The sequence below is a fragment of the Rhinatrema bivittatum genome, chromosome 12 (genome assembly GCF_901001135.1).
Source record: "Rhinatrema bivittatum chromosome 12, aRhiBiv1.1, whole genome shotgun sequence".
Taxonomy (NCBI): domain Eukaryota; kingdom Metazoa; phylum Chordata; class Amphibia; order Gymnophiona; family Rhinatrematidae; genus Rhinatrema; species Rhinatrema bivittatum.
Genome location: NC_042626.1, coordinates 51,484,653 through 51,511,510, shown reverse-complemented (window position 1 = coordinate 51,511,510; position 26,858 = coordinate 51,484,653). Strand labels below are relative to the sequence as shown.

General features: G+C 45.9%; 1 protein-coding gene across 8 annotated transcripts in view; it reads left to right on the top strand.

The window, feature by feature from the left end:
• Positions 1-15,282, top strand: part of EZH1 (enhancer of zeste 1 polycomb repressive complex 2 subunit) — a 144,260-nt gene extending 128,978 nt beyond the window's left edge. For all 8 annotated transcript variants that reach the window (XM_029572568.1, XM_029572570.1, XM_029572572.1 and 5 more), the window contains 3 exons: positions 12,286-12,366; positions 12,991-13,075; positions 14,158-15,282. In XM_029572568.1, coding sequence (XP_029428428.1) covers positions 12,286-12,366; positions 12,991-13,075; positions 14,158-14,218 — 227 coding nt within the window. In that variant the 3' untranslated portion in view covers positions 14,219-15,282. The remainder of the gene's footprint in view (positions 1-12,285; positions 12,367-12,990; positions 13,076-14,157) is intronic.
• Positions 15,283-26,858: the final 11,576 nt, after the last annotated feature.

Here is a 26,858-nt window from a genome sequence, read left to right as displayed (position 1 = left end):
CGCGGCTGCAGCTATATCTGGACAGCAGGATCCGCCATCTTGCTGAAAACGCTTTTGTACCTACCGAAAAGGGCGGGACCAATTGATGAACTAACTGTGTGGAACACTTAATTAGATTGCTAGATGAGCGAAGACCATTCAACTGTGTCATTGAGGCCTTGTGGAGATTGTGTGGCTAAGGTGTAGATCCACCATTGTTCGCGGTAATTTAAAAATGAGTTTAAATCTCCACCATGGGGATTGGGGGATACTTGCTCCAAAATAATCCACTGAAGTTGATCGAATGTATGACCTGCCTGTGTACAATGACTGACCATGGGTGCTTCTAAATTAACTGTGTTGAGGCGGCTGCGGTGTTCGTAAAGACGAGTTTTGATTTTTCTGCTGGTGCGTCCCACGTATAAAAGGAAACAGGGACATTGTATAAGATATACTACCCAAGACGAATTACATGTTATAGATCTTTTATGGTATTCATGACCTGTGCGGGGTGTTGCCAAGAAGATCCCTCGATGGTGATCGTGCACATCTCACAATTGCCACAACTGTTATGACATCCTTGCGGTCTATTGTTATCTGGCTGATTGACTGCAGCTCTCACGACATGATCACGGAGATTTTTACTCCGTTGATATGCGAACAGTGGCATAACGGAAAATTCTGAATGTAATTGGAGAACGTGCCAATGCCTTTTGATGCTTTGCATGATCAAGTAAGACTTGTCTGTATGTGTCAACACACAGATATCTGTAGATATGGGTTCATGTATTTTATATTCCAGTAAGGCTGAACGTGGGGCTGAGACGTCTATGCTCTTCAGATGAAGATTTCAAAATACAAGCAGGCATCTTGGCCACCAGATTTTTTAATAGAGGGTATCCCTATTCTGCAGTCTACAAGGCTTTTAAGAGAGCATGGTATTCCCCACGTTCAGCCCTACTGGAATATAATTTTTTGTGACCAGATGACCCCTAAAGGCCATCGCGCCAATTTAGATAAGATGGAAAAACTCTTCAGCCCCAAGAAATCTGAAGCTTTGACTCTGGCATCGGGGGCATTGACTCTGAGAGGCCACGGGAAACTAATGGACACCAAGCCTTCACTATCCACTCTCCCCAACCCCCCAGGGCCCCCTTCAGAGAGAGGGGCTAGAAATTGGCCATCATCTGTGTCATCACTCCAGGATGTCTGGGTCGACATCAGGGAAAGACTGGGCCGAGTACCAAGAGAAATTACGGAAGCACAGTAACCGGTCGCCATCCTCACATGACACTAGGCTTTGGTCGGCACCATCGCCAGCTGGGATGCCCCTGAAGCGACCCCCGCGGAGAGGAGGCACCGTCCTCCGCCAAACCCTGGAGTCCCAGGTGTTCCCCACTGATGCCAGTGCCAGGCACCGATCTCCCTCAGAGCTCTGATGGAGATCTGGTGACACCTCCCTCTCCTCTGTCCATTCTTTCCTCGGTGGACTTCCAAGAGGAGTTGGATTGTAGGGTGCAGTTGTTGGTGGTCCAAGCCTTTCAGGGCATCGAGCTGCTGGCTGGCTGGTGCTTCCACTAGTGCTGGAGCCTGCACCCTCGATGTTGGCACTGCTGCTGGAGCGCCTCAATGTCCTCCTTGGCGGCGTCCTCACAAAGCCGCTACCGGTACATGGGGGTCCATAGATGCCTTGCGGCCACCGTTGACTCCTCCAACCAGTGCAGTTCCCATTTTGTTTCCGAGGAGGAGGAAGGCCCAGCACAGCCCATGGCACCGCCGAGGCCCTTGTTTCCACGACCAGCACTTCCCAGTCCGGTTCCAAGTCCTTTGGTGCCTACGGTGCCCTTGGTAGTTAAACCGAGGGGCCTGGGCAGGGGCCTTCCACTGGTGTATCTGGGTGATCTCAGTGAAGAAGATGCCCTGAATGACCCATGGGGGGATGATACCTCAGAGTCCTTGTCCGATTACTCAGTGGATCTTCCCTCGGACCCATCTTTGGAGGAGTGGTGCCAGTCCCCACTTGAGGATTTTACCTTTACAAGGTTTGTCCGGGATATGACAGAGATCATTCCATTCCAGCTTCTGACGGAAGTGGATGCCAGTCATAAGTTGCTGGAGGTTCTCCAGTTTGTTGATGCCCCTAAGGAAGTGGTAGCTGTTTCCATACATACATCTTCAAGGAATTGCTCCTTAGAATTTTGGAACACCCCATCTCCATGCCTCCTGTAAATAGGAAGGCTGATGCTGTCTATCTGGTCCAGTAGGCCTTGGGGTTTGAGGGGCGTCAACTCCCACATCAGTCTGTTGTGGTGGAGTTGTTGCTCAAGAAGGCAAAGTGTTCCCGTTCTCATGCCTCTGCTGAGCGCACAGAGTGCTGGATGCGCTGGGCAGGAAGGTATTTCGGGGCACCATGCTGATCACCTGTATTTCTTCCTACCAGTTGTATATGATGCAGTACTCTCGGAACCTCTGAAAACAAGCCCAGGAGTTCTGAGCGTGTGCCCTGGCAGCAACAAGATGCTTTTATGGCTCTTCTCCAGCAAGGCTTGGAATGTGGCAAGCATGAGGTGTGCTCCACCTACGTGTTCAAAACATCTCTAGGGTGGCAGCGGTGGGCATTGGTGCCCGCAGGCAGGCCTGACTCCGAGCCTCTAATCTCCAGCCGGAGGTCCAGGAGAAGCTCACGGACCTCCCATGCACTGATGAGAACCTTTGGCTCAGTTGAAGGATCACCAGCATCTGTCGGCCAGTGCATCGGACCCACCGTCCTCTACCAGGAAATCCTAGCGAGAGGGCTCGTGGAGGTCTTTTTACCATCAGAGGAAGTATTATCCTCCGACCTCCCAGGCCTATGCTCAACGTTGGATCTCTAGGAGCCGCCCCAGACAACAGCGGACCCCAGGCTTCAGCCAGCACCCCATCCAAGCCCCGCTACTGGGTTTTGACTGGCTGTGTGGGAGCATAAGCCTATCGGCCGTACCCTTGATGCTGGGCCCTCCAGTCAGAGGCTGGCTACAGTTCTTCATGGACCGCTGGCCCAGTGTCACCTTGGACCGTTGGGTCCTGTCCATTGTTCATCAAGGGTATTGACTAAACTTTCTAGGTGTTCCTGTGGACACTTCCCCCTTGCCCCTCTTGGGGTCGGTCCTTGCATCAGGAAGTACTCGTGACAGAACTCTCTGCCCTTGTAATGGCCAGGGCGGTCAAATCCATTAGACACTATCACTCCAAGGTCTCTCTCCTGCTCCGTGCACATCAGCCTTCCCCCCCCCCCCCCCCCCCCCATCGAATACAGTTCATTCGGATTTCCACTCCCCATAACCAATCTAGATGATTGGTTGATCAGGGCTCCCACTCAGCAAGCTGCTCTGTCGTCCCTGCATCTTACCTTACACACTCTAATCTCGCTAGGATTTCTCGTCAATTACAACAAATCCTACTTAGTCCCATCACAAACCTTGTCGTTCATTGGGGCAGACTTGGACACCTTGCAGGCAAAGGCCTTTCTGCCTCGACAGCGAGCTCTCACTCTCGTATCTCTTGCACACCAGCTGCAGTCTCAGCACTCCACGACTGCACATCACTTTCTCATCCTACTGGGATACATGGTGTCCTCAGTTCAGGTCACCCCAATGGCCCACTTGGCCATGAGAGTCATGCCTTGGACTCTTAAGGTCACAATGGACTCAATCCATTCAGTCCCTGTCGACCATTGTCCATGTAACCAACTCACTCCGTCAGTCTCTCGCCTGGTGGAAAAATCAGGTCAATCTCCTCCAAGGCTTGCCCTTCCAGGCTCCAGATCCTCAAATAATTCTCACCACCAATGCTTCCTACCTCGGCTGGGGAGCCCATGTGGCCGAGCTGCAGACACAAGGATCTTGGTCTCCAGAGGAAGCCAAACACCAAATCAATTTCCTGGATCTTCAAGCAATCAGATATGCTCTCAGGGTATTTCAGGATTGCCTCTCCAATCAAGTCATCCTGATCCAGACGGACAGCCAGGTGGCCATGTGGTACATCAACAAACAGGGAGGGACGGACTCCTACCTTCTGTGTCAGGAAGCTGCACAGATATGGGCGGAGGCCCTCTCCCACTCGATGTGCCTCAGGGCCACCTACTTGCCGGGAGTGGACAATGTGTTGGCAGACAAGCTGAGTCGCACCTTTCAACCGCACGAGTGTTCTCTCAACCCCTCAGTAGCAAACTCCATCTTCCAACAATGGGGTTATCCTCAAATAGACCTCTTTGCGTCACCTCAAAATCGCAAAGTAGACAACTTCTGCTCTCTCACTCGCAGCCAACACTATCAGCCAAGAGACGCGTTCTCCCTATCATGGGCAACTGGTCTCCTAGATGCATTCCCTCCACTTCTCTCGAAGACTCTCGTGAAGTTACGTCTGGACAAGGGAACCATGATCCTGATAGCACATCACTGGCCGCGCCAAGTGTGGTTTCCAATACTTCAGGATCTCTCCATTCGCAGGCACATTCCCTTGGGAAGAGACCTGCTTCTAATTACTCAAAACGACGGGTGCCTACGCCACCCCAATTTTCAAGCCTTGTTCCTGATGGCATGGATGTTGAAAGGTTAATCCTTCAGCCACTTAACCTTTCTGAACCAGTTTCCCGTGTCCTGATTGCTTCACGGAAGCCTTCCACGAGAAAATCTTATTCTTACAAATGGAACAGGTTTACGTCATGGTGCTCTTCTCAGTCCCTTGACCCCTTTATCTGTCCAATCACGAAGTTTCTGGACTATCTCTGGCATTTGTCAGTCAGGTCTAAAAACTTCCTCCATCAGGATGCATGTCAGTGCAGTAGCCGCCTTCCATAAAGGTATCGGGGATGTTCCCATATCAGTACAACCCCTTGTCACATGTTTTTTGAAGGGCTTGCTTCACCTCAAGCCTCCTCTGCATCCTCCGGCCCCTTCTTGGGACCTCAACCTAGTTTTGGGTCTGCTCATGAAACCACCATTTGAGCCTCTTCAATCCTGTGACCTTTGATATCTTACATGGAAAGTAATTTTCCTTTTGGCAATCACTTCTGCTCGCAGAGTTTAGTGAATTACAGGCTCTAGTTACCTATCCGCCTTAACTAAACTTCTGCAGGACCGGGCGGTACTCCACACTCACCCTAAATTCTTACTTAAGGTATTTTCGGAGTTTCATCTCAATCAATCCATTATACTACCTCCCCTTTTTTCCCAGGCCCCATTCCAATCCAGGAGTATTACATCGGTCCCACTGCGTGAGTATTTGAGCAGCAGCACAACAGATTGTATGTGTCAGAGTGTGTGTATGGGTATCTTTCTGTGTCTCAGAGAGAGACATTCACACATACTTTGTGTCTGAGTAGGTGGGTGGGTGGGTATTTTTTTTTTGTTTTCACTCTGAGAAGGAAAAGACATCCACACATGTAGACACACACTCTCTGTGACAGGGACAGGACACATCCACACACTGAGAGCGAGAGAATGTGTTGTGTCTTTGTATCAGAGAGAAAGACACTCACACACTTCTCAGACACAAAATATGTGTCTGAAAGAATGTGTGTGTGTGTGTGTGGGGGGGGGGGGTTCCTGAGAGACTGTGTTTGTGTCTGACACTGACTGGCTGTGTGGTTGTCTTGTTACTTGGCAACTGGTTCAAGAGCTAATTGGTTGGCAAGAGACTTGAATACTAGACTTAGGAATCCAGGATATATGTATGTATGAGAGCATCCAGGCAGATGAATTCATAACTAGTGGGTTATGCACCTCTACCAGCAGATGGAGATGGAGCAAAGATGACTTTGCAGTACATATACTCCTGCAGTGACATCAGCATGCCAGTATTCTCCGTCTCCAGCAGATGGTGGATTTGCATCTCTCTACTGGGGATTGCTTCAATGTTTAGAAGAAGAAACAAAGAAGGAAATTTAATTCTCCCAGGACAAGCAGGATGGTAGTCCTCAGATATGGTTGACGTCACTGGACGGAGCCCTATTACGGAACACTGGCACTGGCACACCAAGTGCACTGAGCATGCCCAGCATGCTATGATCCCCGTGTCCACAGGGGTCTCCCTTCAGTCTCTTTTTTTCCACAATGCAGTTTGCCTCGCGTTCAGGAGCTCTGTGAGATTTTACTCACAACTTTTCCTCATGGAAACACTTGAAGTTTTACTTCACAAATAATTTTTCCATACACGGGTCTCCCTTTGTGTACATTTCAGTGAGTACTGTGCCCTGATTTTTGGTCGGTTCCTGTCACCTCACTATCTGTTCCCCCGGGTTACCAACCGAATTGCGGCCTTCTTTCTCCCTTTGTCTATTACCCTTGGTCCGCCCCACGATGCTCGTGAGTGTCCTTCCTGCGATCCTCCACCGGGTTCATCGGGGCTAGAAGGATAGGGACGTCCACGGTTCCCATTGCCGCCAGGTCTGCTGTCAATGCCATTGATGCTCACATCGATTCCCTCGATGCCCTCATCCATGCTGTCCATGCCTCCATCGATGTTGTCGATGCCAACAGTGCTCCACCCATGCCTGCGCCAATGCCGCTATCGATACCATCGAAACAAAACACTCCATGCTTCGGGGTTCTAAACCAGAGCCCCGTGTAATCCTTGGGCGACAAACAATGCCAGGAGCAGTGGAGGCACGGTGACAATCCGTCACCAATGCCATCCAAGACAGCGAGGGCACCTTCCTCGGCACTGGAGAATGACCGGGCCGAGCACCGTAGGAATCATTGTCACCGGATCGGTGACCGTCCGCCACTGATGCCATCCACGACATCGGTGGCATCTTCCTCAGTGCTGGAGAATGACCGGGCTGAGCATCGCAGGAAGCATTGCTACTGCCACATAAGCAACCGTCGCCGATGCCATTGTGGACATCGGTTGCAGTTCCTCAGTGCTGGAGAATGACCGGGCCGAGGTCTGAGGGAAACAACCGGCACCGACGTGGTTCAACGTTCGGTGCCGGCATTGATACTGCACTGGCATCAATGTCCATTGAGCCCGTTGTGAAGCGGGCCCGGGTACATAAGTCTCCATGCTCCTCTGCACCCGAGGCGCCAAGGCGTTCTCCACCGACACCGGTGCCGGGTACTGAGCCACCACAAAATAATGTGGAAGTGCCAGTAATGCCTAGGCTGTCTCCTCTGTAGCTGCGCTATCTATACCAGCTTACAGGGTGGAGCTGGACGTTTACATCACTCAGGCTGTCCTTGATGCCTCCCGAAATCTACTAACACCGAAGCCATCGATATTTGCACCGCTGTGGCACCACCTCGTTGCGATACCTACCAACGACAGCCTAAGTCATCGCCGCTGACTCGTCCTTCTGAGCCTCTACCACGAAGGATGATGCGCACTCTAATCCCACTTCGGCAACGATCCCATCGAAACCTGATCACTAAAATGGACCAGATGTTTTCGGAAGGTTCTAGGTTGTAACATCTTCCAGGAACCATATTGGTGTCATATATTGCCAGCTATGTTTGACACAACACCAAGGGAACCTATCTGCCAGCAACATGGGATTGCTTCGAGACGTCCTCCCATTGCCAGCAACAGGACTCCGTACTCAATAGTAGCCTGGCTTCTGGACCCTCACTTATGGCCCGAAGTCTTAGATACACTAGCTGATCTGCCATGCACAAGGTCCAGCAGACAGTGCCTCAATTGCAAGACCACCTCGAGACCCTGCGATAGCTGTCTACATTTCTTGCACAGCAGAGAGGGATGCGGGAAGGACTTTTACCACTCACACTCCCGCGTGAGACCAACTGAAATCCAGATTACACCAGCTCCGCCAGTTGGGCAGGCTCCTGGAATTTTCAACCTTGCCAGACATCAGAGCGACCATCCCACTGAGAACCAGGGCTCGAGATACCTTTCCCCGGACGCAACAAGGCGGAGGATTTTAATCCCGCTATTTCCTTCCTTCAACAGAAAGCAGGCAATCTCAACAAATTTCTTCAGAAGGGAAAGTTTAGAATGGTGTTTCTCGCTACCATGCTTCTCCTACTACAATAAGTGGGTTGCCTCTATCCTCTGGTCTTTCTATGCGCTTCATAGTGAGTCGTCAACATTTTCAATACCAAGTTCTGCCGTTCGCACTAGCTTTAACAACTTGTGTATTTCACCAAATGCCTAGCAATGACTGCCGCTTATCTACAGAGAAAAACAGCATTCACGCTTTTCCTTACTTGGACGACTGCCTAATAGGAGTCCATCCAAGCAAGGAGCTCTAAATTCTCCAAGACTCACTATAATTCTTCTAAATTTGGCTGGGATTTCTGATCAACTACCATAAATCCCATATGGATTAGTTATGGGCACTACAGTCGCAACGGACTTCCTGCCCAACAACCGCGCAGACATCCTGTCAAATTCTCCACATCTCTGTGCGCATGCAACATAGCCTCAGCCCATCAATTCTTTCATTGCTGGGCCACGGGATTTTCACTATCCACGTCACTCCTATGGGCAGGCTAGCCATGAAGAAAACTCAGTGAATTTTCAAATTTCAGTGGCTCTAAGCAGTTCAACCGCTTGCATCCCTGATCCATATCACCAATCCAGTACCAAATCCTCAGATGATCTTGGCCACGGTCACATCCATCTTGGGTTTGAGAGCTCGTATCAACACCCTCCAAACCCAAAATACGTCTACTCCGCTCCATGGAATGTCTCAGATCAACTTCCTGGAGCTTCGAACCACGCGTTATGCCTTTTATGCTTTAAATCACTGCCTCTCACAAAAAGTTTGTGGATACAGACAGACAAAATAGTGGCAATATGGTATTCGAACAAGCAAGCACACACAGACTCTTATCTGCTGTGCCAGGAGGCCGCGCAGTTCTGGGCCTGGGCCCTTGCACACTCCATGCATCTCCGGACCACTTATCTAACAGGCATACCGAACGTACTAGCAGACCATCTAAATCGATGTCTCCATCCTCACGAATGGTCTCTGAATCCATGTGTAGCGAGCAAAATCTTCTAGTGCTGAGGTCAACCAATCTTTGACCTCTGCGTCCGAATCAAACCACAGAGTGGACAAATTCTACTCCCTACACATGCATTGAAATGCATTACCATGGATGCCTTTGCTCGCCCTGCAACGAAGGCCTCCTATATGCATCTCTTCTGATACCGCTAATAGCCAAAACTCTTGTGATTCTACAGCAAGGCAGGTTTCCAATGATTCTTATAACCATGTCCTGGCCTCGACAAGTATGCTTCCCCATACTTCTCAACCTATCACTCCAGTAACCAATTCGCTTGCCTACAGGTCAGTCTCCTAACATAGACTCACTGATATTCTCAGGTACTTGTAGCTTCACGACAACCTTCCACACGTAAATCTTACCATTTGAAATGGGCAGGTTTTACCATGGTGTGCACAAAAAGGTATTAGCCCCTTTTTTCTGCACCGTTCCATCGCTATTAGGCTACCTAGGATACCCCTCAGATTCTGGTCCCCAGACATCCTCCACATGGGTACACCTCAATTCCATTTCAGCGTACCACCTGGGAGTAGGGGATGCCCGATTAACGGCTCAACCCCTTATGAGTCGGCTTATCATGGGTTCTCTACAAATTAAACCACCTCTACGATCACCGGTTACGGAATGGGGCCTACATGTAGTGCTTACAAGACTCATACGTTCCCCGTTTGAGCCTTTGCATTCCTATAACTTTAAAATTCTAACATGGGAAATTCTTTCCCCCGTAACCATCACTTCTACTAAAAGGGTCAGTGAGTTACAAGCCCTTATTGCATACTCACCCAACTCTAGGTTCTTCCGTACTCACCCTAATATTCTTCTTAAAGTAGATGCAGCCTCTCACCTTACTCAGAATATACTCTGCCCACTTTTTCCAAGGCCTCTCACCAGGGTGAGAGGGTTTTTCCACACCTTGGACTGTAAGCGTGCACTTGAATTCTATCTAGACTGCTCTGCACTCCATATGAAATACACCAAACTCTTTCCTTCTTTGACAAAGACAAGCTGCGAGTTCCAGTGGGCAAACAAATTCTCTCCAACTGGCTAGCAGATTGTATCGAATTCTGCTATGACGCAGCAGGCCTTCCTCTCTAGGGGTGAGTCAGGCACATTCTGTAACTGCCATGGCAACATCGATAGCACACTATCGTTCAGCACAAATTGCCGACATTTCCTAGGCTGCGACATGGAGCTCTCTTCACACATTCGTAGCCTTCTACTGATTAGATATGGAAGTCTGTCAAGACTCTGCCTTTGGGCAATCTGTCTTGAAAAACTTTGTTCCAGTATAATCCCCAACTCCTTCCACAACCATCTGCTTGATTTCAGGTTGCCGCCTCATTGCCAATAGCACCCCAATTATTGTGCGTGCTGCATGAGTTGTCTACTATTGGCCTGTTGTAATATGAGTCAGCCTGTAGCTTGCTAATCACCCATATGTGAGGACTACCATCCTGCTTGTCCCGGGAGAAAGCAGAGTGGCTTACCTGTAACAGGTGTTCTCCCAGGACAGCAGGATGTAGTCCTCATGAAACCCACTCACCACCCCGCAGAGTTGGGTCCGAAACGTTTTATTATTTTATTATTTCGCTCGCACTTTTTGTTACAAACAAGACTGAAGGGAGACCGTGTGGACACAGGGATCATACCATGCTGGGCATGCTCAGTGCACTCAGTGTGCCAGTCAACGTTTCTAGAAACTTTGACAAACGTGTTCCGAAATAGGGCTCCGTCCAGTGACGTCACCCATATGTGAGGACTACATCCTGCTGTCCTGGGAGAACACCTGTTACAGGTAAGCAACTCTGCTTTCGCCCCACAATCCTGCGGTGATACCATATGGTCCCTCCCCCAAATGAGAATTCCTGAGGTGATTTCCGTGGTTCCTCAGATGAGTGCTTTGGACTGGTAGCTGTTTTTTTGAGCCAGCATGGACTTAGCTGTTGAAATAGCTGAAAGGCAGCGGTGATATCCCTCTTTGCCCTCAGCCAGAGACTGTCTCTATACTCAGTTTAATGTTAACTGAGCTCAGCAGGATGGGCTGAGCTCAGTTAACATTAAAAAAAAAAAAAAAAAAAAAAAAGAACAGAACAGAGGAGGATTTTTTTTATAGGGCTTCCTCCTGTCTCCATGCTCGGCACGCCAATCCCACATTCGTTCCCGCCCCCGAGGTTGGTTAAGGGACGTGGGCAGCCTTGCGATTGAGCAGCCCTTTTGGGCTAAGGCTTTTCTCTGTGTGCCACATGGTAGGCCACGGCAACCGTTTTCGCACGTTTTCCTGTGCGTTAGGCTGCCCTCTTCAGGATCATCAGTTCGTGCAAGTGTGTTTGGCTGTGCATCCAAATTTTGTGCCCAGTTTTTGGACGCTCAACTAATAATTTCTCAATATAACAAAATCTGGGGGGATAGCGCAAATGATTGCATGGATGGAGGGGGAGGGGGGGGGCTGCAGCTGTGTTTGCTCACCTCTGGTCATGGGTGTGCAGTATTACATGGTTATTTAGGAAATACACGCTGGAGATTTTTTTGCTTCAGTTCTGTCAGGCTCCAGGTCCGAAGGGTCAGTTTGTCATGCTTTTGGGAACTGTTGAAACGCACACTTCAGGGAAGCACAAGGACATCTGACAGATTCCCTCTGGGCTGGTTCACCCCGGTTGCATTCTAATCATGGGTAACTATGTAAGGCTTTCCTGCAGTGGGTGAGGTCCGTTGAAAGCCTGAAGCGGTGCATTCTAACAGTAATAATTTTAGCCTGTATTTCCAAATGATATTCAAGGCGGCTTACAGCATTAGTTTCTAGGCATAACTCCCTTCCCCAAAAACCTTTCACTCTAAGGTCCTGATTTACTACAGCTTTTCACTCATTCTGTCTCTATGGAAAAAATGCGTAGTAAGTTGATTATCTGTTCTATTATTTGTATTGTTTTGTACTTTAAAATATAATTTGGATATTAAAATATGTAATTAGATTTTTTTTTCTTCTCTGACCAATGGCATATTAAATTGAGGTAATGGGAGATAAAGAAGCTTATCCAAAATCACAAAGAGTGGCTTGCCCAAAGTTTAGAGGAAGTAGGATTTGAATCCTGGTTTTTCAGCCCAGTACTGTAATTGCCAGGCCTGTGCTTCTCATATTATTTCCCATATTAGAGACTTCTGTGCTTAGAGTAAAAATTCCCCCCCCCCCCGTTCAGTAAAGCAGTATTGCTTTTACTCCTAGGAGTTGTAAAGTGTCCAGATACAGAGTCCTAGAAAAGAAACTGGAAGATTTTGTAAATGTTGTTTCTCTGATTCCTAATAGACTTTGTGGTTGATGCAACTCGGAAAGGAAACAAAATTCGCTTTGCAAACCACTCTGTGAACCCCAACTGCTACGCCAAAGGTCAGTTATTTCCTCCAAAATATTTACTGCTGAAACTTAATCATGTATTATTCTGCAGTAGGAAGTGGAGCAGTGTTTTTGTTCCAAACCGGTTTTCATTTTTAAAGACAGTATAATCAGCCTAAGTCAGTCAAGTTGCTTTGATCTATGCAGTGCTAAAAAAAAAGAATTTATACTGTTAGCTGTTAAAACAATTTCACTTTTTTAAAAGTCTGAATTTTATTGCACACTTGTCTATTCTGAAAATTCCTACTACATAAAACACCCCTGCTATTATGAATTCATAGTTAATCAAGGGGAATGCTGTTGATGTGGTGTTCATCAGATCCCTGTGCGGGCATCACCCTGACCTCTGCAACTCCTGAGCAATGGAAGAGCAGACTGGAGACAGGACTCTTTCAGCAGTTAGTGTGGCATTTACAGAGCTAGACGACATGTTGACTGCAAAAAGTGAGAGAGAGAAATAAAAGTATACCATGGAAAAAATAAGGGAGACCTAGGAATAAAGAGGAAAAAATGGAGTCCAAACCCAGCTAGGACTGTTGCTCCTCCCATCTTGGTGATTGTGATGTGTTTGCTGGCTGGGGACCTGGAACAATCCATGTGAATGTTTCCTTCTTGCAGTTGTAATGGTGAATGGAGATCATCGAATAGGAATCTTCGCCAAACGGGCAATCCAGGCAGGCGAGGAGCTGTTCTTTGACTACAGGTGAAGAAGCCATTTCAGGGCCGGGAGGGTGAGGGGAATGCATTTTGCTTCCCCACCCACCCTCCCTCTTTTATTCATAAAGCATGCTTTGAGTCTTTGTCCAAGTAATAAAAGTCAACAAACTAGTTGGAGGTAATAATTGTTTATTGGGCTAACTTTGTACATTTGTGACTAGCTTTCAAGAGTTACGCTCCTTTCATCTGGTCACTGCAAAATGAACTAAGTTAGATTACAACATCAATGTGTGTTTTCATAGTTGTAAATTAAAGGGGTGAGAAAGTTAGAGACAAATTGCAGCTGTAGGAAGACAGGTAATGAGTGAGGTAGCTAATGATGTCCATATTAAGCCCCATTATGTTTGTTTCAGTCTCAAATGTCTTTACATTCCTAGATAGTTTTGAATCTCCTTTTTACTATTCTAATTGTAAATTTATTGATACAAGGGTCTGACCAAGAAAAAACACTCCCCTAGTGGGGCATCACCTTTTGTATTCTCTGCGAAGTTCTCTAGTGTTGGAAAGCATATCTTTTGTCTTTAATTTCTGACCCACCACTATAATATTCTGTGTCAGATTTTCTGCATTGCATAATAGTGCCTTGTGGTATGGACTGATACAGTTTTTCTAGGGTTTCATGCCAGTTATTTATTCTTATTTAATTTCTGTTTGAAGGTTTCTTCTCACCAGCTTTTGCTTCAAACTAGGTAGCTGCCAGAAAGCTGGTACTGGAGGAACAGGGAGTTATTCTTTCCAGTGCTTCAGGAGCATTGGCTGTAGATTTTTCACAAGTTCTGCTTAGTTTTTCTAGCTCTGGGGTTGTATGTTATTATAAGAGGTATGCTATTATATTCAACTCTTTATCAGAGTGATGCTTAAACAGTTTACAAGCGGACTAGCCCAAATATGGTGTGGAGCTACCAGATTTCTGAGAGGGTCTAAGATTTGTATCCCACTAGTTGGAGTGTGTGTGATTAAATCTCTTTCAGTACGTAAGAATCCACAAAGCTAATTTGTTGATATATGGTTTTGATATGCCAAAATAATGTTAAACCCTCATTTTACAGAGATCCTTTTCTTTTACAGGTACAGCCAAGCTGATGCTCTTAAATATGTTGGAATAGAAAGGGAAACGGATATTATTTAATCACCCTTTTATATGGTAGATTTCCATGCACTTTGCTGTATTTGCTTTAATCATTGCTGCTAAAATGTCCTTTATATTGTGAGTGTATATTTGTGTATTTGTGTGTGTATGCAATATATGCATTTATGTACACGCATTATACACGCTATGCATGTGCCATGGGTGCATTATTCTGTAAAGCTGCACCATGATGAAATCTTGAATGTATTGAAGGACGAGGTCTGTGTAGTAGTAAGTGAAAAGTGTTTTATTTGAGAAGAAACACAGTTTGAAGTGCGAGTGACTATCTAAAAGAGAGAGTTTAGAAAACAAGTGTGCACTGCTTTTTATTTCAGATATTTTTTTAAAATAACTAAATACCAGCATCTCTAGGTACAGACTGTACAAAAGCAGCAGTTCCTTGCACTTTAGTGGACCATAGTTAGCTGCAAACGTGCACAACTATTGCCTAGTGCTACAACCTTCTAGAGAAAACTTCTGGAAAAGTAACTGTTAGTCTGTAACGCCTGTTGGAGCTGCAAATTGTTAAATCAAGATTTGGACCTGCCAGGGGATTAGCCAAGAATACCTATTTGGAGAACTGTTTGCTGTGCATGCGTTCTAGTAGGATTCTGCTGCTGATTACAGAATGCTTGTATGTTGACACCCCAAGAAAGGTCTCATAGTTGGTGCACATGTCAAGGATTCTGCAGTCAAATAGGGGGACAAATCTATGTTTGACATCCATTGAAAAGTCCATAAATAGAGAGGAAAGCAAGCTGACCTTGCTAATGTTTTTAACTGGTGAAATAAATGTTTGAAAACATGCTTCTCTTGCTTGGGGAATTGATGCACTGTGCATTAACATTGGGGAAACAAGCGTCCCAGTGCAGCTTCTGTAGCTTCAGCTAATGTTTACTTTGCTAGAGCCTAATTCTTATAAATGTAACATCTGTACTAAATGTTTGCTACAGTATCTATATTTAAACTCAGTTTTTCTGGAGCAGTTTCCTAATTGAGACTTGTATAATATTGTGATCTCCAAAATAAATACAGCTGTTAGGCAGTGACCAGATGCAAAGTGACTCTACAGTGTCTGTAGTATTTCTGCTGCTGCTGCTGTCAAAGGGGAGCATAGCATAGGTCTTGTCCTTGCGCTGTAGAGGCTGGGACTCCCAAGAATGTCTCTGAAAGTGACAATGTCCAGCACTAGGCAAAGAACAGTCCATCTTAAGAGTCTTCTAACTCTAATTTCTGGGCATGCAGAGGCATAGGAGAGCATGAGTTTGCAAATGTGTACAGCAGTCTCACAACAGGCTCCTTTTTGTCAGTACATCTCCTTGAGTTCACTTTTAAGTTCACCTCTCCCTGGTTAAAGTTCGCTTTGTAAACACCAGAGTTTGGTGTCATGTTTCAGCAGTTGTTCATACGCTTAGCTTTCTGGTAGAAACCCTGTTCAGTGAAGCTTGATTCATGGAGAACAGCCTTATTTATGTGGATAATGGGCCTCAGGTGGTGCACAAATTAGCTAATGCTGTCAAAACTAAGGAAGACCTACAGGAGTGTAGGGAAGCTTTAAGCTGAGCGAGAGGAAAAACAGCAGAAGTGAATGTTTTATGCATATTGCCTCTGGAAGTTAAAGGGACTTCTAATAGGATCCTGTTGTACTTTATATACTTGATCTCTCTTACCGACAGAAGATATTACCTAGTCATATTCAAACTAATCAGAGAGAGGTAGTAAATCGGAGAGAGACCTGGGAGATACAATCTAGTTACATCTATGTCACTGTTAACTCTGTAAAATTTTTAATATACAAATTGCAATTTGTAAATGTTGGAAAATGTGTGCAGTTTCCTGTTCTGCTCTTAAATATGGTAGCATGTTCTCTCTACTCAGTTTATTATATATGTTAACTGATATTTTAATTAGTGATTCCTTTTCATCCAGTCAGACCAGTCCAGATGTATTGATTATGCTTACCGACCAGCACATAAAGGGGCCGATGTAATATGGGCATGCTAAAAATGGTCACTCATATTGAGCACCAGTTTCCCTAATGTGCGCCCATCCACCTCTCCTGGGCACGCAGTACAATATGGAAATGAGCTGCCGCATTAAAAAGGAGGCGCTAAGGGAAATTGTGTGTATCCTTGGCAGTGGGTGTGCGGGAGAGATGACTGTAAGTGCAGATTAGGAAAAACGGACATTATCCCAGGACAAACAGGATGTTAGTCCTCACATATGGGTGACATCATTGATGGAGCCCTATTGCGGAAAACTCTGTCAAAGTTTCTAGAAACTTTTGACTGGCACTCTGAGCCCATTGAGCATGCCCAGTATGCCATGATATTCTCAGCCACAGGGGTCTCCCTTTAGTCTTTGTTTTTCCGCACTGCTGTTGGCATCATGGAGCAGAAGCCTGTGTGAGTTTTCTCACAGATTGTCTGACTAAAAATCAGATTTAAAAAGCATTTATTCTCTCCCATATCGGGGTCTTTCATGTTACCACCAGCTGGTGAGTAAATTTAGTCTCTTTTTTACTCTTTGGAGTAAAAATAATTTCTCTCATTTTCATCGATGGCTGTCGGCGAAAATATGGCCACGGGATTTAAAAAATGTCCCAACTGTAATCGGACAATATCCATTACAGATCCACACCTCGAGTGTGTGCTGAAATGACCGCGAAGGGTCAAAAGGCCGCCAAGAAAAAATGGAGCATTATTCCATCTGCAACTTTTGCCTTCCCTGTCGACATCTACACAATCGTCTCCGGCTGGAGTCTCGAAGCGTTTAATACTCAAAAAGCGTCGTCCGGAAGGCTCGGGGGATCGTTCATCGCTGACCCCATCTGTAGCATCGATGAGGTCAGCGGTGGAACATCGACCAAAGCATCGCCATCGGCACAGACACCCATCGATCCCGGAGGCGCTTCTCTCCCCCAGAGAAATCGACTGCAAAACGGCCTCGACTCCAAGAAATACCGAGGCCTTCGACACCGAGGCCTTCACCTCCTATCGATGCACCGATCATTGAACCTCCACAGGGCCCTGTGGAAGGACCATCAACACCTCCACCGCCACCACGTGTAGCTGCTCTGCCTGCACCAGCTATCACGGAGGAATTGACGGATTTTATCCGTCAAGCAGTGCTCCAAGCATTAAAGGACCAGCAACAGTCGATGCCGGTGCCTGCACTGATGCCAGTACCAACACCGAAGTGGCCATAGATGCCGATGCCCGGCCCAATACTGGAACCAATTCCATCGATGCCGATGCCAGTACCTGGGGCTCCAGGACAGCCGGAATTAGCGCTGTTCCAGCTTTTGTTGAAAAGATTCGACGCAATAGTCTGTGCTCTACCATTGATTCCAGCCAAGCCACAAGATGATGTCCCTGGACCGATACCATTAGATGATCCACAACCAGGTCCTTCAGGGCTTTCTCGACTGCCAAGGTCTTCTCCCACATCTCCACATCACAACGACCCGTACAATTCCTGGGAAGACAGACATACAAATACTTCTTCTGAAGGGTTTATGTCTGATCCTTCTCCTCCAGAAGAAAGAAAGAAATCTCCACCAGAGGATTTATCCTTTACAAATTTTGTTAAGGATATGGCAGACACCATACCATTCATTTTGGTATCAGAGGAGGACACAAGAGAGCAAACATTGGAAGCCCTTCAGTTCGTGGATCCTCCAAAAGAAGTCTTGGCTATACCTGTCCACGAAGTTCTCCTAGACTTACAGCACAGACTCTGGGAGCATCCATGCTCAGTGCCATCCATAAATAAGAGAGTGGACACCACTTATTTGGTACAATCTGTCCCCGGATACCAGAAATTGCAACTGCCACATCAATCAGTTGTTGTGGAGTCTGCACAAAAGAAGTCTAAACAAGTAAGACCTCATTCCTCCACTCCTCCAGGCAAGGATCACAGATTCTTGGACTCCTTGGGCAGAAAAATCTATCAAGGGGCCATGCTTAATACAAGGATTGCGTCATATCCGTTATATATGACGCAATGCCAGAGAAACCTGTGGAAACAGATGCAAGATCTCTCAAATTCGTTACCACAGCAGTATCAAGAAGCAGCTCAATCAATAATACATAAAAGACTTGAAGCTGGTTAAGCACGAAGTCTGAGCCGCTTATGACAGTTTTGAAACTGCTTCCAGAGTAGCGGCCTCCGGCATAAGTGCATGTCTTTGGGCATGGCTTAAGGCCTCGGACCTCAGGCCTGAGGTCCAAGAAAAATTGGTTGATTTGCCATGCATAGGGGACAACCTCTTTGGTTCAAAGGTGCAGGATACTGTAGCCCAGTTAAAGGAACACACAGAAACCCTGCGACAACTGTCGTCAGTTCTGCAGGACTCTGCTGCATCTTCATCTCGCCGCCCTCCTAGGAAGGAATCTCGAAGGCCTTTCTACAGGCAGAGGCGTTACTACCCTCCAGCATCAAGGGGCAGATCTTCACGTCTGCAGCAAAGATCTCAGCCCAGGCAACCAAGAACTGCTAGGCCTCAACCTCCACTGCAGATGGGACTGGCTGCAGGCTTTTGAGGCCATCACCAGAGACCAAAGCCACCTCCACAACCGGAGCTACCAGTAGGAGGCCGAGTTTCCTCCTTTTACAACCATTGGAAACAAATAACACCAGATCAATGGGTGCTCTCAATAATATCTCGAGGCTACCAACTCAATTTTCTCTCCATTCCAAGAGAATCTCCTAAAAACCTCTTCCACTAAACGAAAATCACATAATTCAACTACAAGCAGAACTATCCACCCTTCTGAGAGCCAGAGCTATAGAGCCGGTGCCCTGGACTCAGCAGGGCAGAGGATTCTACTCCCATTATTTCCTCATTTCAAAGAAAACTGGAGGCCTACACCCCATCCTAGACCTCAGAAATCTCAACAAATTTCTGAAGAAAGAAAAGTTCAGGATGGTTTCTCTAGGTACAATGCTTCCACTTCTGCAAGCAGGAGATTGGCTTTGTTCTCTGGATCTACAAGACGCTTACGCTCACATTCCAATATTCCCTCCTCATCACAAGTATCTGCGCTTCCTGGTGGGTCATCAGCATTTCCAGTACAGAGTACTACCATTTGGACTCGCTTCAGCTCCCAGAGTATTCACCAAATGCCTGGCAGTAATAGCAGCACACTTACAATAGGAAAGTGTCCACGTCTTCCCTTATCTGGACGACTGGCTAATTAGGAGTCAATCTCAACAAGGAGCAATAACTTCTCTCAATCGAACAATTGCTCTACTTCACTCTATGGGATTTCTCATCAATTATCAAAAGTCCCATCTCGTTCCGTCTCACCTGCTTCAATTCATAGGAGCAGAATTGAACACCATCCTCTCAAAAGCCTTTCTACCTGACGATCGGGCAGAGACACTTTCCCTACTGGCAAACTCGCTACACTCAAAGAAACAAGCAACAGCTCATCAGTTTCTCACCTTACTAGGTCACATGGCTTCCACAGTTCATGTCACCCCTATGGCAAAACTGGCCATGAGAATAACCCAATGGACTTTAAGAGCACAATGGATTCAAGCCATTCAACCACTGTCCTCTCCAATTCAAGTAACCCACCAGCTGCGTTCATCTCTGCTTTGGTAAGCGAACAAGGACAACTTGCTCAAGGGCCTACCCTTCCAACAACCAGTCCCACAGATAACTTTAACTACAGATGCATCCACCTTAGATTGGGGAGCTCACATAGACAATCTCCAAACCCAAGGTACATGGACAAAACTCGAAGCAACATATCAAATCAATTTCTTGGAACTTCGAACTATACGTTATGCACTGCATGCATTCAAGGACTACCTTTCACACAAGACTGTTCTCATTCAAGCGGACAATACAGTAGCCATGTGGTACCTGAACAAACAAGGAGGTACGGGTTCATATCTCCTTTGTCAAGAAGCCGCCCAGATTTGGAGCTGGGCCCTAACGCACTCAATGTTTCTCTGGGCCACTTATCTGGCAGGCATTCACAACGTAGTGGCAGATTGCCTCAATCATCAGTTCCAACCACACGAGTGGTCCCTGGATCCCTTAGAGGCGACCAGGATATTTCAACGTTGGGGGCAACCAACAATAGACCTCTTTGCATCACACTTGAATCACAAAGTGGACAAGTTCTGCGCTCTGCACAGACAGAAACACCAACCAGCCAAGGCCGCCTTTGCTCGCCCTTGGAACTCAAGCCTTCTATACGCGTATCCTCCGATACCGCTAATAACCAAAACTCTAGTGAAGCTACCACAGGACAAAGGGTCCATGATACTCATAGCCCCGTATTGGCCTCGACAAGTATGGTTTCCTACGCTTCGAGACCTCTCGATCAAAGAACCAATTCGCCTGGGTGTAGCTCCCAATCTCATAACTCAGGATCAGGGTCGGTTGCGCCATCCCAACCTTCAATCCCTATCCCTGACAGCATGGATTGTTGAAAGCTTGATTTTACAACCACTCAATCTTCCAACAAATGTATCTCAAGTGCTTATAGTTTCACGTAAACCATCAACACGAAAGAATTATTCTTCGAAATGGAAAAGGTTTACTTTGTGGTGCATGCAAAAGAGTATTGACCCTTTCTCCTGCCCCACAACTTCTCTGCTGGACTATTTATGCCATCTGTCGGACTCAGGCCTCCAGACTTCATCTGTCAGAGTACAACTAAGTGCAATCTCAGCTTACCATAACAAGTTGGGAGATGCACCGATATCCATACAACCTCTTGTCAGTAGGTTTATGAGAGGTTTAACTCAACTTAAACCACCAATTCAGCCACTAGTCATAGAATGGGACCTTAATCTGGTCTTAACAAGACTCGTGTGTTCTCCTTTTGAACCCATGACTTCCTGTGATCTTAAATTTCTCACATGGAAGACTATCTTCCTTATAGCCATTACATCAGCTAGAAGGGTTAGTGAATTACAAGCACTTGTCACATACTCACCCTATACAAAATTTCTACATGACAGAGTGGTTCTCTGTACACATCCAAAATTCCTCCCCAAGGTAGTTACAGAATTCCACTTGAACCAATCCATAGTTTTACCCACATTCTTTCCAAGGTCTCATTCTCACCCAGGAGAACAGGCCTTACATACCCTGGCCTATAAACGTGCGCTAGCATTTTACTTAGACCGCACTGCAGTCCACAGGAAATCCACTCAACTCTTTGTATCTTATGATCCAAACAAACCAGGAAAGGCAGTGGGTAAACATACTCTCTCCAATTGGCTAGCAGATTGCATACAGTTCTGCTATGAAAAAGCAGGCCTTCCTCTCCAAGGGCGAGTAAAGGCGCATTCAGTAAGAGCAATGTCAACCTCAGTAGCACACTATCATTCAGTGCCAATTCTTGACATATGTAAAGCAGCAACATGGAGTTCTCTTCACACCTTTGCAGCTCATTACTGTTTGGACAAAGAAGGACAATAAGATTCAGCTTATGGGCAATCTGTCTTAAAGAACTTGTTTCCAGTATAATCCCAACTCCTTCTACATCCAACCTACTGTGATCTTTGGCTGCTTCATTTTCACCAACCATACTTCACTGTTGCTTCACTTCAAAATGACTCAACCTCTAGCTTGCTAATCACCCATATGTGAGGACTAGCATCCTGCTTGTCCTGGGATAAAGCAAAATTGCTTACCTTGTAATAGGTGTTATCCCAGGACAGCAGGATGTAGTCCTCATGAAACCCACCCACCACCCCGCGGAGTTGGGTCCCATATGTTTTATTATTTTAATTTTTGCTAGACTGGCATCCATCATCACCATCACCCAATCTAGGGCCTTGAGATCCACTCCCATTTCCAAATTTATGCAATTTAGCCACCATTGCAAACTTATCCTGTCTGACTCTGACTCTGGTCCCAGGAGACTTATGGAATAGTTCTGAGACTGGGGTTTCCACCTGAAGGGGCCTCCATGATACCAGGTCTAACATTGCTGCCATAGAACCAAGAAGCTGCAGATAGCTCCATACCTTCGACCTCTGGATGCAGAATAATGCAAGGATCTGCTAACCTAATTTCTAAATTCGATGTTCCTTCTGTTTGTCAGTTTCTCCAAGAAGAGTTTATAATCAACCCAATTCTTGTAGAAACCAAATCACCCTCTGAGTGAACAGACATTTGTGAACTGACTTAGCCTGTTATTGGAAGGAAGGGATTTTGGTACATTCTTATCTGGACAGCTAGTTAATAAAGGCAATTTCCCCTCTGGTTGCCATTATGACTTGATGTGAAAAAGATATCAGAATCCCATGTCAGGAACTGGGATATTTAACAAAAAGAAGAGTGAGTCTTTAGGTATCCTTACCCCTACCATCTCAAAATTAAGTTGCACTATAGAATCCCACAACAAAACAAACTTGCGGCAACCCCACCAGATATGTAAAAAAGTCTTTCATACCACACCCCTTCCAGCATAGATCATTTAAATTGGGATATATCATATGCAACTTGGAAGGAATAAGGTACCAGCAAAACATCTTATAACTCTGTTCCATTATCAATGCAGAAATAAAGCTTTTTTTTTATATTGGCAAAACATAGCTCCCACATCTTTGCCCCCAGATTCTCACTATAAATCCAACTCCCAATTTTTAATGTGGGTCTGTTCCAGATCCTTATTTAAAAGATTATAAATTTTGGAAATCCCCTGTGACATCATAGATGCCTTAGTGCAATAGCCCTCAAATAAGGATTTTTCCAAAGCCGGTGCCACCCTAATAGTCTTTTGAGAGAGAAAGGAAGATAACTGTAAATAGAAATAATAATCACCCAAGTTATATGTAAGCATCACCTTCTCAAAATCTTTCAACTGTTCCCGGTCCAGATATGTTCAAAGATGCAGCAACCCTTCTCCAATCTTAGCTAGACGTTGGGAGCAGAACTGCCCGGTATAAAATCATTATTAAAGAAAATAGGAGAACTATAAAAATAAGTCCTGTCTCCCACCAAGCTACTCTTCCACTTACCCCAACCCACAAAGTAAGGGCAACAGTGGGGAGGACAACATGGGGCAACACTCTCGCCTTCTCAGGCAATCACACCAATCTGGAGAAAGACCTCCCAGCATGGCCCCCTCCAATCCATCTTTTCACATCCCCCTCCCCCCCCCCTCCTGTGTCATTCCAGTACAGGTCTAAGTTAGGATGCCACATCATACCAAAGGAAGCCAGGTACTTCCAACCCACCCTTGTCCCGAGACAAAACATAACTTTACCGCTAACTTGTGGGGGCCTTTGTTTCTAGATAAAGTGGAAAACTTTACGCTGCCAATGCGTAATGTGGGAGCCCGGCACAGAGACTGGCAAAGTCTGGAACAGATAGCTAATTCTCAGCCGAACATTCATTTTTACAGCTGAAATTCTACCTAGCCAGGATAAATCACCCCTAACCCATCTCTGCAACTCCTCCAGAACTTTCTTCCAACCCCCATCATAGTTAAGGGAAAAAGAGTATCTAAATTGACTGCAGTTTCACACTGAGATACTTCACCTCAGAGGCTACAATTTTGAAAGGGAATTGCTTTCTAATATCCTCTTCTAGGCCGGAGATAAGGAAATATTCAGACCTTCAGATGTTTCTGCATTTAGCTTATACCCAGAAACACTGCTAAATCGCTCCACTTCCCCTACTAAAGTGCCCATGGAAGTCTCAGGGAAAGCTTCAGTAAAGAGAACATCAGCCGCAAATATACTCTTATACTCTTGATTCCCTACTCGGACCCCTTGAATATCCCTGTGTTTCCGAATTATGGCTGGCAACGGCTCTAAGTAAAGCACAAAAAGTAGCAGAGAGAGGGGGCACCCCTGTCTCGTTCCTCTTTCAATGGAAAAGGCCCTTGAGTAACCCCCATTTACCTTTATACAAGCACTGGGACAACTATACAGTTTCCTAACCCATACAGAGAAATTACCCCCCAATCCCATTTTGTCTAGAACTGAAAACAGATAATCCCAATGAACTAAATCAAATGCCTTTTCAGCATCAATGGTGAGCAAAGCCACCGGAGTCTGATGTCTTGGCCCACCATGTTAAATTAGTCACTCTTCTCACATTCAGGCCGATACAGTACAGTGCACTCCAATGGAGCGCACTGTTATCCTGTCATTGGATGCGCGTTTTCCCTTACCCCTTATTCAGTAAGGGGCGGAAAACGCGCGTCCAACCCGCCGAACCAAATAGCACCCTCAACATGCAAATGCATGTTGATGGCCCTATTAGGTATGCCCGCACGATTCAGTAAGTAAAATGTGCAGCCAAGCCGCACATTTTACTTTCAGAAATTAGCGCCTACCCAAAGGTAGGCGCTAATTTCTTCGGGCACCGGGAAAGGGCACAGAAAAGCAGTAAAAACTGCTTTTCTTTGCACCCTCCAACTTAATATCATGGCGATATTAAGTCGGAGGTCCGAAGGGTAAAAAAAAAAAAAAGAAATTTGAAGTCGGCTGGCGGCTGTTGGGTCGAAAACCGGATGCTCAATTTTGCTAGCGTCCGGTTTCCCGAGCCCGTAGCTGTCAGTGGGCTCGAGAACCGACGCTGGCAAAATTGAGTGTCGGCTGTCAAACCCGCTGACAACCGCACCTCTGGGCCAAAAGGAGGCGCAAGGGACGCGCTAGTGTCCCTAGCGCCTCCTTTTGCCTGTTTCTATCGCCAGACTTAATTTAAATACTGCATCGCGCGCACAGGCGAGTGGCCTGTGCGCCCGCTCTCCCGTGGACTTTACTGAATCGGCCTGATTGTCTGCAGCAAGATGACCTGGCACAAAACCTGTTTGATCAGGGTGAATCAATGTACTTGCCACCCCACCCAGCCGATGTGCTGAAATCTTTGCCAAGATTTTAAATCCAAGTTGATAAGAGAAATGGGCCTGTAAGAGCCACACAAGGTCACATCTCTCCCCGTTTTGCCAATACTATTAAATTGTGAGACACTAACAGAGCAGGCATAACACCATCTGCTAATAAATCATTGAACGCCGCTGTACGGGGGACCTACTCTCCCTGAGTTCAACTGTCTATAAAAATCTACCAAGAACCCGTCAGTGCCAGGCGACTTACCCAGCTTTAGCTCTTTAATTGCCTGGGAAACTTCAAACTCTGAAATCTCCTTATTTAGTCAATCTTGTTGCTTTTGATCTACCTTGGGCAGAGAGATCCCAGCTAGATATTCATCTATATTGCTCTGATCAACATCTGTATGTTTAGAGTATAATTCCTGATAAATCCTGGCGCAACAGGCCCTAATATCCGAACTGTCAGATACATCACACCTTTTTTCCCTCCTTTTGTGGGAAATTTCTAGTTTCCCTATCTGTTCCAGTAATGCCACCCTCTGTTTCTCCACTTCCTTTTTTAGAAAGGAGGCTCTAGCTATAAGTTTCCTCCTCGCCACCGCTTTAAAGCAGTCCCAGCGGATGCCCACTGCCACTTCCCCATTATTTTCATCCAGATAGATCTGCACTTCACATCTCAGTTCACAAAATTGGCCATCATCTAACAGACTCTCATTCATCCTCCAGAAAGTGTCCCCCGATTTTGCCCCAGACCCCTTAAGAGACAGTCATATAGCTGCATGGTCCAACCATGTGACTGGTTCAATATCAGACTTCTCCACCCTATTTACCAGATCATCGGTAATCAGAAAACAGTCTATCCAAGAGTAAACCTTATGTGCCTTAGAATAAAAAGTATAATTCCTCTCAGACGGATGAAAAAGATGCCGGATATCTATCAGTTCCCACTCTGCCATAAGCTTCTTCAAGTGATCTAGCAGCCCCTCCACACCGTTGTCTAAAAAGTGATCTCTCGTAATATTAATGTCCCCCACCCCCCAATTATAACAGAATCTTCTGCCCATTGTTGGAGGATGTGGGAGAGTCCCAGGAGAAACTGATCTTGACCAGTATTTATTTATTTATTTTAAAACTCTTCTATACCGTCAAGTTAATTCACCATCACAATGGTTTACAGAAAGGCGCAATAAGAAAAAAACTATAATTGGTATAGATTACAAATTATTCATGTGCTAACATAGTACGGTAACATATTTTAATAAGAAAAGACTGTGTTAATTAAGGCTTATATGTCGGTTGCAAAACTGTCAAGCGGTTCAAATCTAGCGTTAATATGCAATTGGAGATATTAGAGGAACAAACTGATTACTTTGTGCATCATTATTTTTCAACTGTTTTCCTCCTCTCTTTGTCTTTATAAAAAGCTTGTTTAAAAAGCCAGGTTTTCAGACTAGTTTTAAATAGTTTCAAATTTCTCTGCAGCCTTATTTCGAGTGGCATGGAGTTCCATAGAACAGGTCCAGCCAGCGACAGTGCTCTCTCCCTTACCTGAGTGAGGCGTGCTGATTTAACAGAAGGAATAGTTAGTAGAGCTTTATTGGAAGATCTAAGGTTTCTGTGTGGTACATGTATGCGCAGTGCTGTGTTTAAGCCAGTTGACCTTTTCATCATGGATTAGTTTATGTATTATACACAATGCTTTGTATTGTATTGTATTCTTTGTTCAATTGGAAGCCAGTGTAGTTCAGCAAGTGTACCTGTGATGTGGTCTCTTTTCTTTTTGCCTGTCAAAATTCTAGCAGCGGAATTTTGCAATATTTGGA